General features: G+C 37.9%; 2 protein-coding genes across 3 annotated transcripts; both read left to right on the top strand.

The window, feature by feature from the left end:
• LOC107900723 (O-fucosyltransferase 20) lies at positions 1-3,272 on the top strand. Of its 2 annotated transcripts, XR_005916864.1 has the most exons (7): positions 1-862; positions 970-1,138; positions 1,497-1,586; positions 1,700-1,983; positions 2,081-2,339; positions 2,442-2,946; positions 3,067-3,272. XR_005916864.1 is itself a non-coding variant. In XM_016826420.2 (6 exons), exons 1-6 carry the CDS (start codon positions 240-242, stop codon positions 2,673-2,675), a joined length of 1,659 nt encoding a protein of 552 aa, XP_016681909.1. In that variant the 5' UTR covers positions 1-239; the 3' UTR covers positions 2,676-3,272. The 2 variants fall into 2 exon arrangements, 1 of the variants encoding a protein (XP_016681909.1); XM_016826420.2 differs by having other exon boundaries at positions 2,442-3,272.
• Positions 3,273-14,208: 10,936 nt separating this feature from the next.
• Positions 14,209-17,029, top strand: LOC107900725 (FT-interacting protein 1). The gene has a single exon (XM_016826424.2). The coding sequence runs from the start codon at positions 14,433-14,435 to the stop codon at positions 16,848-16,850; it is 2,418 nt and encodes an 805-aa protein (XP_016681913.2). The 5' UTR covers positions 14,209-14,432; the 3' UTR covers positions 16,851-17,029.
• The last annotated feature ends 146 nt before the right edge of the window (positions 17,030-17,175 follow it).

The following is a 17,175-nucleotide window of genomic DNA, read 5'->3' as shown; positions in this document are numbered from 1 at the left end:
TAATTTTCCAAAAGATCAATTCCTTCAATAAAAGATACCCTCAGTTCAACAATTCCAGGCTGCCTGCCTGTCAACCCATCCTCTTTCATTTTCTCCCCTTTTTAAGACTCGGCCTACGCGTTCCCGCCGCCCATTCTTCTTCTCCTTCTTCTTCTTCCTCTTCATCTCCATTTCCACTTATGTTTATTCTTCTTTAATAAACAGTAAAAGGAACAATAACAACTTTTATTTTTATTTTAATGGCAAAATCGAAGAACGTATGCAACGCCAAGAAGCTATCTTACATTTCCGTTCCGTCTCAGATAATCAACTCTCTCTCCTCCTCTTCTCTCCAGTCCCTCCTGGTTTCCCCCAAGAGGAATAACACCAACAGCTTCTTTTCCGTCTACAAACACTCATGCAGAAGCCCAAGGGTCTGGTTGTTCGCTCTCTTCCTCTTCGGCCTTGTTGGCATGTTGAGATTGGGCTGGAATATTGATACTTTGATCCCATTCTCTCCTTACCCCAACCCATGTCTCCAAACTCAATCAAACACTGACAGCGTTGCTCAAAAACACGACGCCTTGGTTGCTAATGCTAATAATCTCGGTCAACCCGCTCATGATTCACCCTCGGAAATAGCCGAGTTTTGGAAGCAGCCTGATGGGATGGGTTACCGGCCGTGTTTGGACTTCAGTGCCGAGTATCGAAGAACAAGCGAGGTCATGGTTAAGGACCGGAGCAAGTACTTGTTGGTGGTTGTTTCCGGTGGCATAAGTCAGCAAAGGAACCAAATCGTTGACGCCGTTGTCATCGCTAGGATTCTTGGGGCTGCTTTGGTCGTTCCCATCTTGCAAGTCAATGTCATCTGGGGTGATGAAAGGTAAACAAAATTAAAATAAAACCAATTCATGCTTTGGGTACCCCCCCCGACTCAAGCTTTTCATAAATTGTAGTGTTAATAAACTGTTTTACATTTCATCCTTGCAGTGAATTTTCTGATATATTCGATTTGGCTCATTTCAAGAGTGTTCTTGCCAATGATGTTCGTATAGTATCTTCATTACCTTCTACCCATGTAATGACAAGGCCGGTAGAGGAGAAACGGACTCCACTCCACGTCTCCCCTCAATGGATTCGTTCACGTTATCTAAAGCGGGTATACAATCCTTTTCAGTTTTATGGTATCTTTAAAACTTGAGTAAATGTCCTTAGATGATAAGCCATTATCAGTTATTGCAGTTTTTGAAACAATTTCATCTTAGCTTTTGGGTCCACTAAGCTCATGTTTGGTATTGTCAATGTTAGTCACTTGGCCTAATATTAGATTTTTTGTCGTTAAATGGATGGTAGAGCTATGTCACATTGTATTAGCCAATGGGATTAGTAATGATTAATAATGTCTTGTTAAACTCAGTTAGATAAGTTGCACACGTTGAGTATGAACTAGTTGTCAATTTTCTCTTCATTTTTCCTTTTAATCTGCACCTGTTAATATGATTCCCTTTTTGCAATAGATAAATAGGGAAGGAGTTTTGCTTTTACGAGGTTTGGATTCGAGGCTCTCTAAGGATCTTCCGTCTGATCTTCAAAAGCTTCGCTGCAAGGTACATCATTCACTCTGTTCTTTACTAAGTTATGTTGATGGATAGTTGTTTCTCTTCGAATCATATACGATTCTGAGCTTTGAAGAATCTAATTTTTCATTGTTTAAAATCAGGTGGCATTTCAAGCTTTAAAATTTGCTCCATCAATCCTTGAACTTGGTAACAAGCTGGCTCAGAAAATGCAGAGTAAAGGACCCTACCTTGCTCTTCATCTTCGTATGGAGAAGGATGTATGGGTGAGGACTGGCTGCCTTCCTGGCTTGAGTAAAGAATATGATGAGTTAATCCAAAGCGAAAGGAGAAGACGCCCTGAGCTTCTTACTGCGAGATCAAACATGACATTCCATGAGCGGAAGCTTGCGGGACTCTGCCCCTTGAATGCTATTGAAGTGACTAGGTAAGAGTTAGTTCTCTTGGGCAAAGTTATGCAACACTATATGCTCAAATTGTTGCCTATTTTGTACTGAACAGTCTTCTGTCGTTGTATGCTTTAGGCTGCTTAAAGCTTTGGGGGCTCCAAAGACTGCAAAAATATACTGGGCTGGGGGACAACCACTGGGTGGGAAAGAAGCCTTGTCACCTTTAACCAAAGAATTTCCCCATTTTTACAATAAAGATGATCTTGCATTGCCTGGCGAACTTGAACCATTTGCTAAGAAGGCTTCTTTTATGGCAGCCATTGACTATATAGTTTCTGAGAAAAGTGATGTTTTCATGCCATCCCATGGTGGAAATATGGGCCACGCTATTCAGGTACCCGAGTTGCTTGCAGTTTTTGTGCTTTGGTTCCCCCCCCCCCTTCTTTTCACATTGAATATTGAGTTATAATGTCTTATGTTGTTGGTTATTATACAGGGACAGAGAGCGTTTTCAGGACACAAAAAGTATATAACTCCAAATAAAAGACATATGCTTCCTTATTTTCTGAACTCCTCAATGCCCGAAGCAGAGTTCAACAGGATCATAAAAGAATTACACCATGAATCTTTGGGACAACCAGAACTCAGGACCAGCAAAGCTGGAAGGGATGTAACCAAGTATCCGGTTCCAGAATGTATGTGCAATGATGCACATTCCCACTCCATTTGATACAGAAAGCTTCCAACCCGATAGCTAACATTGCAAGAGTCTTCATTGAGAATCCAAATTTCTCGGTGCTTCCCCGAATACGAGCCCTTTGAAAATGGAGAATAATGATTTTTCAGGCACTGATGATTGTTGGGAGCGCCATTTCAAGAAGGACCGCAGCCCTCACAAGCTTTTCTGCAAGCGTATCGTATTCCGGTCTTTGCATATACCATCCTGCTTGCATATGTATGTAACGTTTCAAAGGCAACATAGATGTTCACATATAATGAGAGTAAGTATAGTATATAATTCTTTGATTCTTTAAGAATATATATTTTTTAAGTCGTTGAATATAGGTACCTCATCATTATACATGTATATTTATTAATAATAAAGATTTTCTTCCTTGTAGAAATCTCCCTTATTGTCACGTGTCTCTGCTTCTTTTGGGATATATAGTGTAGAAATTCAGAGTGATATATATGTAAGTGGGAGGGATAAGATGAGTGGCATAGAAAAGTAATGTGAATCTTTTTATTTATATTATACAAGGGGCAGCATGCGGGTTTCAAGGTCACATAGCCTCGTTTTGAATAAAGAAGAGAGTTGGGAGATTGAGAACGAATCCCGTGGTTGTGTGAAATGGATGTAGTTGAGTTATTCCATCTGAGCTGTGCGGAATAATTATAACATTCATGAACCCTAGTAAAAGCCAGCTACTGTTTGCTAATATGGTGGCCATTTCATTGCCAAGGATGCCTTCTGCTGTTGTTTAGGCTTTGCTTACTTTTTCTCTATAAAATAAAAATAATGCGAAGTCAACTTCTAGTTGGAAAATTCCAATAAGTTGAACATTACGGATTTATTTAATTTTATGAATTGGCTATATATTAAAAATATAAATTAATAATAGTTAAGAAAAAAGATTATTTAAAAAGAAGAAATAAAACCAAAACATAATAATTTTTTAAATAAACCCAAGAATAATAGAAAGTGGTTTTAACAAATTTTTTCATGTCCTTTGTCCTTTATCATCCATTAATGATGTTTAAATATTTGGATCCCTTATAAAGTATGAGTTTCCTATTTCAGGCTCTCCCAATATAAAATATTATCATAGGTAGGCACTATTTCTCTTACGTACAAATGCAAAGCCGTATTAATTGCACACAAATTCTAAAGCTTTTGACAGCAAAACGCCTTTTAACTTAATCCTACAAGAGCTTTATGGTCCAATTTAAACTCATACTTGCAAAACCCACAAAAAAGTATCTTCTCTTTTTTGGGTTCTTTTTAAGTGTTGCCCCATTTTCTAATGACCGAATCAAGCCCTTCCTCAAGCATCATATGCATCTATGTGTCATGGGTTGCATATGAAAGCCTAGAACCATGGCACACTTGTGTGATCCATCAAGTTCAAGAGAGGTCAGTTAGCCCAATTGGACTGACTCATTGTTTGGAGAGATTAAAGGTCTATCTACAAAACTTGGCAAATATGGAACGTAATCTCCGAAGATATGCAAGATTAGATATGATATGTAAATCTTAGAAGATATGATTCTGTAATCTTAGAGATTTAATTTGTAGATGACTTTTAATCTTAGTCGTTGATGTACTTTTATCTATACCATTGAATTTAGGGAGGTTCAATTATAAATAGAGGCATTTTCCCCTCATTGTAAAGGAGTTCATTCTTGAGTAATAAGAATTCTTGAGGGCATTCACTCAAAAACTTCTCTCTTGTGTTCTTAGCTTTTCTGTGGCTTTGTTCTTCTTTCATCTTTATTCATCTTTGTATTGGTTCCTTAGAGGAATTCTGTTGAACCTCAATTGTTTGGAGTTAGGCTGACTTAGGCGTTTTTGCGTGAAGGAATTGCCTAAGGTTGCACGGATTGCAAGGCAAAAATCTAAGCCCATGACAGTTGCTATCCAAGCTAGAAAGATGTTGAAAGAAATTATTGAACATGTTGAGCTAATGGAAACCTGTTGGAGGGCCAGGAAGGCTAGTCGGTCAAGGAACATGTAACACCCCTAACCCATATCTGTTACCAGAACAGGGTTACGAAGCATTACCGGAGTATATAATTTTAAAAATAGTTTACACATATCATTTACTATTCATAATCAAAATCAAACATATTCAATCATAATGTCCCTTGAATGGGCCCTCGATACCCAATTTATGCTTTAGAAATAAGTCGGGACTAAATCGAGAACTCAGAGAATTTTTCGCAAAATCTCAATTTTTTTCTTAGGTGCAGGGGACACATGCCCGTGTGTCTAGGCCGTGTGGCTCACATAGCCAAGTGAAACGCCCGTGTCCCAGGCCGTGTGGGCATTCGATGTGAGACACACGGCCGTGCCCCAGCCCGTGTCTATACCCGTGTAACTTTCTAGCTTGGGTCACACGACCAGCCACACGCCCGTGTGCTAGGCCGTGTGCACAATTTAATTCTCGAAAATTAATTGCAGAGGTCACACGGCTAAGTCACACACCCATGTTTCTGCCCGTGTGATCAATTAGAAGCATTCTGTTTCTCAAATTTTAAGATGTCGTGCACACAGCTGTGTGTCACACACGGTTTAGACACATACCCGTGTCTCTGCCCGTGTGGACAAAATAAGGTCATTTTTTAAACCTTATTTCTCACCCAAATTACCTTCCACCTACAAAAACACTTAAACATGTTCACCAACCAATTCAAACCATTTAAATCAAGCCAAAACCAATTCTTAAGCATGACATATCATCACATATTTTCAAGTGACCAACTTACCAAATTGGTCAGATATTCATTTAAGCATATTTATACCTAATAAGTATATCAATTCAAGCATACAACACATATCAACATAATATGGTCTCATACACATATACATCAAAACATACCATCATTTACATTTAAGATAAGCATACAAAATTCATCCAAAGAAATTTGGCAACTTGCCTAAACACATATAATCTCAAGAAACTTGTTAGTCATGTATTACATGTAAACATCAAGAATCAAGGATGAGCTCATCATGTAATAACTTTCATATACATATGTTTTTCATATCATATTTCCATTTAACATGTGCATTTCTATGACAAATCATCTTAAGCTCAGTTTAACCATGTTACAACTTTGCTCGTTGAACTTATTTGAAATATCGATGGATTCACATTTAGTACACTCGAAGTGTACAAAACTGTAATCCGTCAACTCATAATTAGGGGTAGTATTAGGGCACATAATCAGGAAGCACTCTCTCGAGCCATATAACAGGATACTCATGTGAGCCATATAACAGGAAGCTTATTCGGGCTATAATAGGAAACTCATAAGAGTTTAAAACAGGAAGCTCATTGAGCTTAACAGGTAATTTCGAAGAGTTATTATCAGGGAGTTCTGGATAGCCATTTAACAGGAAGTCAAGCGAGCCATATCAGGAAGCTCATAAAGAGCCTATATCAGGACGCTCATAAAGAGCTACGATATGTCCGTATTATATGCAAGATCCATACTGATAATATAATAGGACGCTCACAAAGAGCTGTGGTATGACCGCAACACATACAGGGTCAATACCGATCAATACCGATCAAGATGCTCGCAGAAACCATGTAACGGGAAGCTCGAGAGGGCTTATAACAGGATGCTCGTAAGAGCTATGGTGTGTCCGCAACATATGTAGGACCACAACCAATACGGAAAATCTTGTATCCATCGAATTTCATTTATTCAAACGGGACTTAGCACTTGTCAGACATTATTGGATATGTGTTTAATGTTTATACATGGAAATCATACATTTCACAATCATAACATTCAATTTAAACATATAAACATACATTTTAGTTACACGAACTTACCTCGATAATTGTTCGTGTTCGTAGGCTACTAATCTGATACTTTTTGTTTTCCTCGATCTAACTCCTTATTTGATCTTTTCGGATCCATATAAATAAATTTAACACTAATTTAACACATTTCGTATCCAATTCAATCCAATTTACATCTTAGGCAAAAGTACCATTTTTCTCCTATACTTTTGATTAATTCCAATTTCGTCCCTAGGCTCGGAAAATGAAGTTCATGCAATTTAATCATTATTCCAAGCCTAACCAAAATTGTTATATAACATTTACAGCCCATGTATTTCACAAAATTTAGAAACTTTCCATCTTTTCAATTTAGTCCTAAAATCACAATTTCATAAAAATTTTCTTTACAAAAGTTGTTTATCTATCAATAACCTTTCGTTTTCTACCATGAATTTCAAAATTTCAACATACTCATCTATGGAAAAAATTTTATACTTTGATAACTTTACAAATTGATCCCCAAAATAGATAGATTAGGTTATTACGATCTCGGAAATATAAAAATTACTAAAAACGAGATAAGAATTCATACTTAATTGAACCAAAACAACTTGCTTGAACTCACTTTCTCTTAACTAGGGTTTTCATGTATTTTTAATTTGGGGAAGCTGATGAAATAAGATGATATTAATTTATTATCATCTTTAATTATTTCAATTTCCAATTTAGTCCTTTTCTTTTTCTAATTTTTCATGGATGAATCATCATAAATATCTACTAACTACTCTTAACGATCTATTTTCCTTATAAGGACCTCAAATTTTGAATTCCATTGTTATTTAATCCCTCTAGCTACTAGAATTCAACTTTTGCATTTTATGCAATTTGGTCTTTTCTATAGAATTAAACATATAATCGGTAAAATTTTCATAACAAAATTTTCATATGTCTTTCCTATCATAATGCAGACCATACAAAAAATATTAAAATAATTTTCTTTTTAGGCTTGGATTTGTGGTCCAGAAATAACTATTCCAATTTTACAGAAAATGAGCTGTTACAAAACATGATGTCGAGCTTGAAAAATTAGATGGTCAATCTCAAAGAGTTTGTGGGGGACATAAAGGAGACACTCGAAATGGTTGTGGGCCGTATCGAGGATTTGAGCTCAATAAGGGAGGATTTTAAAGACTTTGTGTGGGAGACTCTCAGATCCACTTCATACAATTTGACGGTAAACGACAATGCTCTTGAGGCCATGGTGACGACCATGAAGGAGGAGATTGTTGAGCACAAGGGGGAGTTCACTATCTATAAGGCTACCTTGGGAAGTGGGATGTTGACTTTAGGACCGAAGCAACATAATATGGATGTTGCAAAACCTGAGAAGTTCAAGAGGGCTAGATCCGTGAGAGAAGTGGATAACTTCCTGTGGGAATTAGAATTTCGAGCGATGGGTATCGAGGATGATGCTACTAAGGTTTATTTTACTGATGTTGCTCTTTTATGGTGCGGCGTAGGTCCATGGATGAGAAACCTAGAGGAACAACTGTCGGAACATGGGAGGAGTTCTAATGAGAGTTGAAGAAGTAGTTTTACCACAGCATGTTGAGAAGGAGGCTCAGGCCAAGTTACATTGGCTTATGCAATAAGGCACTGTTCGAGATTATGTTCAGCGAGTTGATGCTTCAGATCTCAGACTTAAACGAGAAGGAAGCGTTCTATTGATTCCAAGATGGACTGAAAATGTGGGCAAAGCAAGAGTTGCGTCGCTAAGGCATCACTGAACTTATCGCATCAATGGTTGAGGCAGAGAATTTTTGTGAGTTTGGGGGAAGAAAGTTCAAAAATCATGAGTCTTCCAAGCCCAAATCCAAACCCAATAGCAATGGCAGGGGGGACAAAGGCAAAACGAAAAACAATGGCGAAGACCCAAAAGCTAGGCAAGACAAGTCATGGGAGAAAAATGGGCTATTGAGGTGCTTTATTTGTCAAGGCCTATTCAAGATGAAGGATTGTCCGAAAAAGGCTGCCTTCAATGCCGTGGAGGTGCGCAAGGAGGCCGAGCAAGACATTGAAAATCTAAATGCAATATTGGGTGGTGTCAAAGACAGGACGAGTAATGGGTTGATGTTTGTGGACATCATCGTGGCTAGTAGAGGATTATATATTCTTGTTGATACTGACGCATCAGATTTATTCATGTCTGAAGAGATGACGAGGGAACTTGGTCTCAAAATTGAGAAAGATTCGGGTCGGATCAAAATGGTAAACTTGGAACGTGTTCCAATAACGAGAGTAGCAAAAAGAGTGGAATTTAAACTTGGCAAGTGGACCGGTAGAAAATATTAAGGTAATACTACTTGGTGATTATGATTTTGTGGTTGGATTAAGCTTACTTGAACAGATCAATGCAAATATTTTTCATTCTAGCAATTACATGGTGATTTTTTATTCAAACCATGGAAGGAAAGACACTGTCAACAATCCAATTTGCTAAAGGAGTATGTAGAGATAAAGTCTCCTATTTAGTCATCTTAAAGGTTGATGAAGCCGTGAAACCCGTCAATGAAATCCCAAAGGAAGTAGGCTAGTTACTACAATCTTTTCAAGACATGATGCCAGTAAAATTACCCAAAAAGTTGTCACCTAAGAGAGAGGTGGATCACATGATCGAGTTGATGCCCAATAGTAAGCAGCCAGCTAGGGCCCCATATCAGATGTCTCCACTGGAGGAGTTGCGGAAACAGTTGAATGAGGTTTTAGATTTCAGGTTAATTAGAACATCTAAAGCCTCATTCAGTGTGTCGGTGTTGTTCCAAAAGAAGCACGATGATTCTTTAAGATTGTGCATCGATTACTGGGCCATAAACAAGATCACTGTGAAGAATATGTATCTCGTTCCCCTTATTGCATATTTGTTCGATCAACATGGTAGCGCAAGATGGTTTACAAAGTTAGATTTACGATCGGGGTACCACCAAGTGAGAATAGCTGAAAAGGATAAGCCCAAGACCACTTTTGTAACTCGGTATGAGTCTTATGAGTTTCTTGTGATGCCCTTTGGGCTAACGAATGCTCCAGCCACATTTTACACCTTGATGAATAAGGTATTGCAACCTTTCCTAGATCGTTTTTATTGGCCTCACATGGGTGATGATGTGGAAACCTATGCGAAAATTTGTTTGGTGTGACAACAAGATAAAGTTGAGTTGAAAACTCCTACCGATTTGATACAACCTTTAGCCCATTCCGGAGTGCCCATGGGAGAGTGTATTCATGGACTTTATTATGGGTTTGCCTAAATCTGATAGGTTTGCAAGCATTTTTGTTGTGGTGGACATGTTTTCAAAGTATTGAACTTTTATTCCAGTGACCAATGAGTGCCTTGCTAAGAAAGCAACTCATTTGTTCCTTAGACATGTGGTGAAATATTGGGGAGTGCCACAGTCTATCATCGGTGGTTGAGACGGGTGATTCACGGGCTAGTTCTAGATGGAGTTGTTTAAGTTAATGGGCTCAAACTTGAAATTTTCCACTAGCATGCATCCGTAAAATGATGGGAAAATTAAACAAGTGAATGCGTTGTTGGTGGCGTATCCTCGGCACTATGTGAGTGCTACACAAATAGACTGGCCAAAGTTGTTGGATGTAACCTAATTTTCTTACAACTTGCAATAAAGTGAGGCTACGAATCAGAGTCCGTTCGAGATAGTGACGGGACAACAACCACTTACACCCAATGCTGTTGCGACTCGCTATTCGGGACCAAATCCAGCAGCTTATCGATTTGCGAAGAATTGGTAAGAGCAAAATGATTTAGCTAGAGCTTGTATACACAAGGAAAGTAAGCGCAACAAGAAGTGGGTGGATCAGAATTGAAGGGATGTGCAATTTCAGGTTGTTGATTCAGTCCTTGCTAAAATACACTTAATTTTGCGACATAATGGTTTATACAAGGGGCTTGTGCAACGGTATGAGGGACCCTTTCGAGTTGTGAAGAGAGTAGACAAGGTGGCCTACAAGCTTGAGTTGCTTGCAAAGCTCAAAGTCCACCTAGTGTTCAATGTAAGTATGCTTAAGTCATTCCATAAGGATCAAGAGGATCCAAATCGAGACAAGTTCGGACGAACATTAATGGAGGTAAAGGTCTCTTACGATCGTGAAGTTGAAAGCATCAAGGCAGACCGTGTGATTAGACGAAAGTACTATCGGCCAAGGCATGAATACTTAGTTCGATGAAAGGGATTTCCTAACAGCGAGGCAAGTTGGAAACTTGCCGAGGCCTTGTAGTAGTTCTAAGGCAAGATAGATCAGTTCCATATAGAGGACGTGACGAGGGCGTTGCTAGAACAGGTGGGGGAGAATGTCTTGGGTTGCACATGGGAGCCTTCAACCATGACACACTTGTGTGATCCATCAAGTTCAAGGGAAGTTATTTGACCCAATCGAACTGACCCGTTGCTTGAAGAGGTTGAAGGCCCATCTACAAAGCTTGGTAAATATAGAACGTAATCTTCAAAGATATGCAATCTTGGATATGATTTTGTAGTCTTAGAGATTTAATTTATAGATAGCTTTTCATCTTAGCCATTGATGTACTTTGATCTGTACTGTTGAATTTGGGGAGACTCAACTATAAGTAGAGGCATTTCCCCCTTATTGTAAAAGACTTCATTCTTGAGTAATAAGAATTTTTTAGAGCATTCACTCAAAAACTTCTCTCTTATGTTCTTAGTTTTTCTGTGGCTTTATTCTTCGTTCATCTTTGAATTGCTTCCACTTTGTGTTAGTTCCTTGGAGGAATTCTGTTGAATCCTCAATTGTTTGGAGTTAGGCCGACTTAGGCGTTTTTGAGTGAAGGAATTACCTAAAGCCGCACGGATTGCAAAGCGAAAAATCTAAGTCTGTGACATATGCTTGGAATCAGATTGGTCGATGGGAAATTGACTAATGTATCACGTCCACACAATACATTGAATTGATTGGAGTGCAAAATGCTCTGAACCAAGAATAGTTAAATAGAGTTTTAAATTTTTTTAATAATTTATTTAATTTAAACTGAATTGACGCTGAAATTAAAAATTAATGTTCAGTTTGACCATTGATCCGATTAAAAAATCATAATTAATGCAAGCATAGTATATATATTATACATTGATTAGATGTTGCTTGGGCTTATGTTCTACAATACTTTCTGAAATCTAAGTTTAAGTCAACGAAGAGCTTTCCTTTTATATCTAAGAAAAGAAGAAGATAGAAATAGGAAAAATGGGGTAGACTAACAATGGTGGAGATAAAAATAATACATAACTTTTATATCAAGTTGGAGGCTGAAGTGGTGTAGGTTGATTTCTTCCATGTAAACTTGTCAATTATGTTGGAGTTTGAAGTTACGAGGTAAAGATGAGGTAGTTGCCAAGTAAGTTGTCATCTGTCAATGTATGAGTCTTGTGAGTCATATAACGAGAGTTAACGTAAGAATATATATATTAAAAAGTAATTGTAAAAATTGCATTTTTAATTTTTAAAATAAAAACATAAGTAATTTTAAGAAATGTTGAAAGAAAGTGTAAAGGAGGGGAGATGTTGTTGCTTCACTTCACTCAGCCACCCAAGTTGGGAAAGCAAGTGAAAAATGATAAAGTTAGAATAGGGAAAATGGGAGGTCAAACAGTAGTTAGTTTTGTTTTTTTTTAACTCTTTAACTGATGCTTTCTTCATTATATTAAGCAATGTTTTTTTAATGGTTGGTGTAAGTATATATAAAAACACCTTTACATAAATGCAAAAACCAACCTTTAAGCAAAGTATGGGTCGAAAGGAAACCTGCTTGATGAGATCTTCACCCTTGGGTAGGTTTAATCCCTGCAAAACCCCTTTCCCTCTCCATCTAATCTAAGCTTTTTGCCTGTCTCAACTCCCTCCCATCGTTTCCTCATCTTTTAGCTTTAGGCATTGTCTGTCTGTTAGCGGTGCACGTACGAAAGGAATGCCCCTAATCCTCACTTTACTAAATTTCATTAAATTTTCACAATTTGCCACATTCACAGAAATCAAAGGAAACTAGAGATTATTATTATTATTATTATTATTTTTATTTTTATTTCTCACTATGATTTTTACCTTATGTATTTTTCGTATATTTTAAATTTAATCTTTATATTTTTATTTTAAAAAAATTAGCCTATATTTTTCAAACTAAAAAATTTAAGTCAAGTTGTTAATAATGTTTAAAAAAATTTCAGTTAACTTCAGTAATAGATATTCTAAAATTAAAAAATATATTTACTCAATTTCGTAACTATGTGACAAAAAATGACATTGTAATGGCCCTAAATTTAATAGAGAATTTCAATGATATTAAAAATTCTTAAAATTCACATCAACATTTTAATCATAATAAAATATTTAAACTAACATTGAGGTTCTAAATTATGTAAAAAAAAATTAAAACTTGAGTGTTGTGTAGGGACCAAAAAAAATTATATGGATCATAATTGAAATTTGACCATTTAGTTAATAATGTAAAAAAAAACGAAAAATAGTTATGACATGTGTCATAAAAGAAAGATCTAATGTAAAATGAGATAAATCTCCAAATTATACATGAATTTTGGTTTAATGTGCAATTGTATACATAAACTTTAATTTGATGTAATTATATACGTGAAACTCTAATTGTGGTTCAAATGTATACTTGAAACTTTAATTTTAATTTAATCATACACATTTAAAGTATAAATACATCAATTTATTTTTATATTGGATAAATATGATTATTTATGTATGCAATATATAAACATAAAATGATGTTATTTCAATAATTGTGTTAATAATTTACAAGAATCGGATCAAATCAAAATTTCATTTACAAAATTACACAAAATCAAAGTTCATGCGTTAAACCATAATTCATGTATAATTTTGAAATTTATCCCATATAAAAATTACATCTCAAATTTGAGCGGGATTGAAATTGAAGTTTAACTATTTTATATAATCTAAAAAATAGAGATATCAAAATTCAACTTTAACCATTTGTTAATAGTGTAATAACTATGGATAAATGGTAAGGCATTACTTTCAGGGGCATAGCCAAGAGAGTTGGCAGTGGTCGGCGCCCCTTAAAATGAAAAATTTTCTATTTAATTTCTTTAATTTTTTTAAAATATTAAATTAGTATAGGTAAAATTGTACTTTAACTCCCCTTAAAAATGATAAAACTTTGATTTAATCCTTTAAAAATTATAAAGATATAAGTTATCAAATGGTGAAATTACATTTTTACTATTGTAAAAATTAAAATTAAATTTCCTCCTAAAAAAAATCCGCTTAGTTTTGATATATAAGTTATGGAAAGTTTTTATTCGTGACATGTTTTTTAAAATTTTTAAATACATCTCCTGGATTTTCACTGCCAAATAATTATTTGCATGGGGCATGGGAGGGAACTACTTAGTAAGGTTTATGCGAATATGGGAAAAAGAATAAGAGACTAACATCTGTTTGAGGGCCAAGCACTAGTAATGCATATTTGTATTGTAATGTAATGTATGTAGTAATTAATTTAAATGTTGATAAGCGAATATTGTTTTTCTTTATAATATGATTAATTTTCATGCAATTCCTCAACCGAGTCTGAACCCAAACTCATCTTCTCAAACAATGCATTCCTTTCTTCAACGAGAAGAGAATCTTTAAGTATTCCATCTTTTTTGATCTTCTCCTTTCTTACAACGTTCTTTGCTTCACAATCGAGTTTGAGATATCTTGTGAGGACCTACTTACTTGGCTTCTTGCACCAGCCTCATACACACTTAAGTTTATTTACTTAATAGTGCCAAAAGGAGCATGAAGCTAGTCATTCAGGTCCTGGATGCAACACATACTGCATACTCATCATCTACTCCCTTTGCTAAATTCTCACATAAACAGCACCTGCCAAGTATTGCAAACCCGGCCTACCAATGGAGAAACGTATGCAGTCTCTCTACGCACAAGCCCCGCTGCTGCCTGGCAATCACCAGGAGGACTATAATCTCAAGGACACCAGTCCCCAGCTGGGCGAGCGATGGCCTAACGGCGGTACTTTCGGAGGAAGAGGTTGGATGAATGGTGGTGATAGATTCACAAGCACTTACGATCTTGTGGAGCAGATGTTCTATCTTTACGTCAGGGTCGTGAAAGCTAAAGAGCTTCCTCCCAGTTCCCTAACTGGAAGCTGCGACCCTTACGTGGAAGTAAAGCTGGGGAATTACAAAGGAAGAACCAAGCACTTTGATCGGAAATCCAACCCTGAATGGAACCAAGTTTTCGCTTTCTCTAAGGACCGTGTTCAATCCTCGTTACTTGAAGTTTTTGTGAAGGATAAAGAAATGGCGGGCAGAGATGATTATGTTGGAAGGGTAGTTTTCGATTTGAACGAGGTTCCAACTAGAGTCCCACCCGACAGCCCATTGGCTCCTCAATGGTACAGATTAGAAGACAGGCGTGGTGAAGGCAAGGTGAGGGGTGAGGTGATGCTTGCGGTTTGGATGGGAACACAAGCTGATGAAGCATTTACAGAGGCATGGCACGCTGATGCTGCTTCTGTCCATGGAGAGGGTGTTTTCAACATCCGGTCCAAGGTTTATGTGTCGCCAAAGCTGTGGTACCTGAGGGTGAATGTGATTGAAGCTCAGGATGTGGTGGCTAATGATAGAAGTCGCCTCCCGGATGTGTTCGTGAAAGCACAGATAGGCAACCAAGTGCTGCGGACCAAGATATGCCCCACCCGGACGCCAAACCCGCTGTGGAATGAGGATTTGGTATTTGTCACGGCTGAGCCATTTGAGGAACAGCTTTTAATCACTGTCGAGGATCGAGTGCACCCTTCGAAGGAAGATGTATTGGGGAAGATAAGCCTTCCGCTCAACGAGTTCGAGAAGCGGCTAGACCACCGCCCAGTGAATTCTCGGTGGTTCAATCTTGAGAAGTACGGTTTTGGTGTCATGGAAGGTGATAGGAGGAAAGAACTCAAGTTTTCTAGTAGGATTCATCTGAGAGTTTGTCTTGAAGGTGGATATCATGTGCTTGATGAGTCAACAATGTACATTAGTGATCAAAGGCCCACAGCAAAACAGCTTTGGAAGCAACCAGTTGGGATACTAGAAGTGGGCATTTTGGGTGCACAAGGGCTGCTCCCAATGAAAATGAAGGATGGCCGAGGGAGTACAGATGCTTATTGTGTGGCTAAGTATGGCCAGAAGTGGGTCCGCACCAGAACCATTATGGAGACTTTCAATCCTAGATGGAACGAGCAATATACGTGGGAAGTTTATGATCCTTGCACGGTGATCACGCTGGGAGTTTTCGACAACAGCCACTTGGGCGGTAACAGTGGCGGTGGGAGCAATGCAGGACGAGATGCACGGATCGGAAAGGTGCGGATTCGGCTATCAACTCTAGAAGCTCATAGGACTTACACACATTCTTATCCACTCCTGGTCTTACACCCACATGGATTGAAGAAAATGGGGGAGCTACAACTGGCAATTAGATTCACTACCCTGTCACTTGCTAACATGATATACATATATGGGCAACCCTTGCTGCCTAAGATGCATTATTTACATCCATTCACAGTTAACCAGGTAGATAATCTAAGATATCAAGCCATGAATATCGTGGCAAGGCGGCTCGGTCGAGCAGAACCGCCTTTGAGAAAAGAGGTGGTGGAATATATGTTAGATGTGGATTCCCACATGTGGAGCATGAGAAGAAGCAAAGCTAATTTCTTCCGCATTATGTCACTCGTGTCTGGCATGGTTGCCATTGGTCAATGGTTCGGCAGTGTTTGCTATTGGAAGAACCCCATCACCTCGGTCCTAGTCCATATTCTGTTTCTGATCCTCGTATGGTATCCAGAGTTGATTCTGCCGACGCTATGTTTCTACATGTTCCTAGTGGGACTATGGAACTATAGGTACCGCCCAAGGTACCCACCCCACATGGATACAAAGCTTTCATGGGCGGAGTCAGTGAATCCGGATGAGCTAGATGAAGAGTTTGACACGTTTCCAACATGTAGACCACATGACGTAATTAGAATGAGGTACGATCGGCTTCGGAGCGTTGCGGGGAGGATTCAAACTGTCGTAGGTGACATAGCAACACAAGGGGAGAGATTTGAGTCGCTGCTGGGGTGGAGAGATCCACGTGCCACCAGCCTTTTTATTGTGTTTTGTGTTTGTGCGGCAGTGGTGCTGTATGCAACCCCGTTCAGAGTGGTGGCTCTGGTTGGCGGCCTGTATTATCTGCGGCACCCCAGGTTCCGGAGCAAGCTGCCATCTGTGCCCAGCAGTTTCTTCAAACGCCTGCCGGCTCGAACTGATAGCTTACTGTGATGTCGAATGTCATATAATATGATGCTAGTTTGTTCTACAATCTTGGCTTGGCTTGGGTCAATTTATAGGAAAATAAGTATTAGCTAATATGATATAAATAAATAAATAGTATGCTCCTCTTGCGAGTTGCAATACAAATTTATTGCAATTGCATTTAGTTAAATGGTTCAATTAAGTTATTCGATCTTGATTTATTTAATCTTAATTTGCTAATTAGGATTTGTTAGTGCTTATTAAAGATTTTTTTCAACTAAACTTCTGAAACATGGAATGAATTGGTCGACAGTATCCATCGGAATGATAGTTTCAATAGAATGAGGCCTAC

Source organism: Gossypium hirsutum, chromosome D08 (genome assembly GCF_007990345.1).
Source record: "Gossypium hirsutum isolate 1008001.06 chromosome D08, Gossypium_hirsutum_v2.1, whole genome shotgun sequence".
Lineage (NCBI taxonomy): Eukaryota > Viridiplantae > Streptophyta > Magnoliopsida > Malvales > Malvaceae > Gossypium > Gossypium hirsutum.
This window is presented reverse-complemented; position numbering and strand designations above follow the sequence as displayed.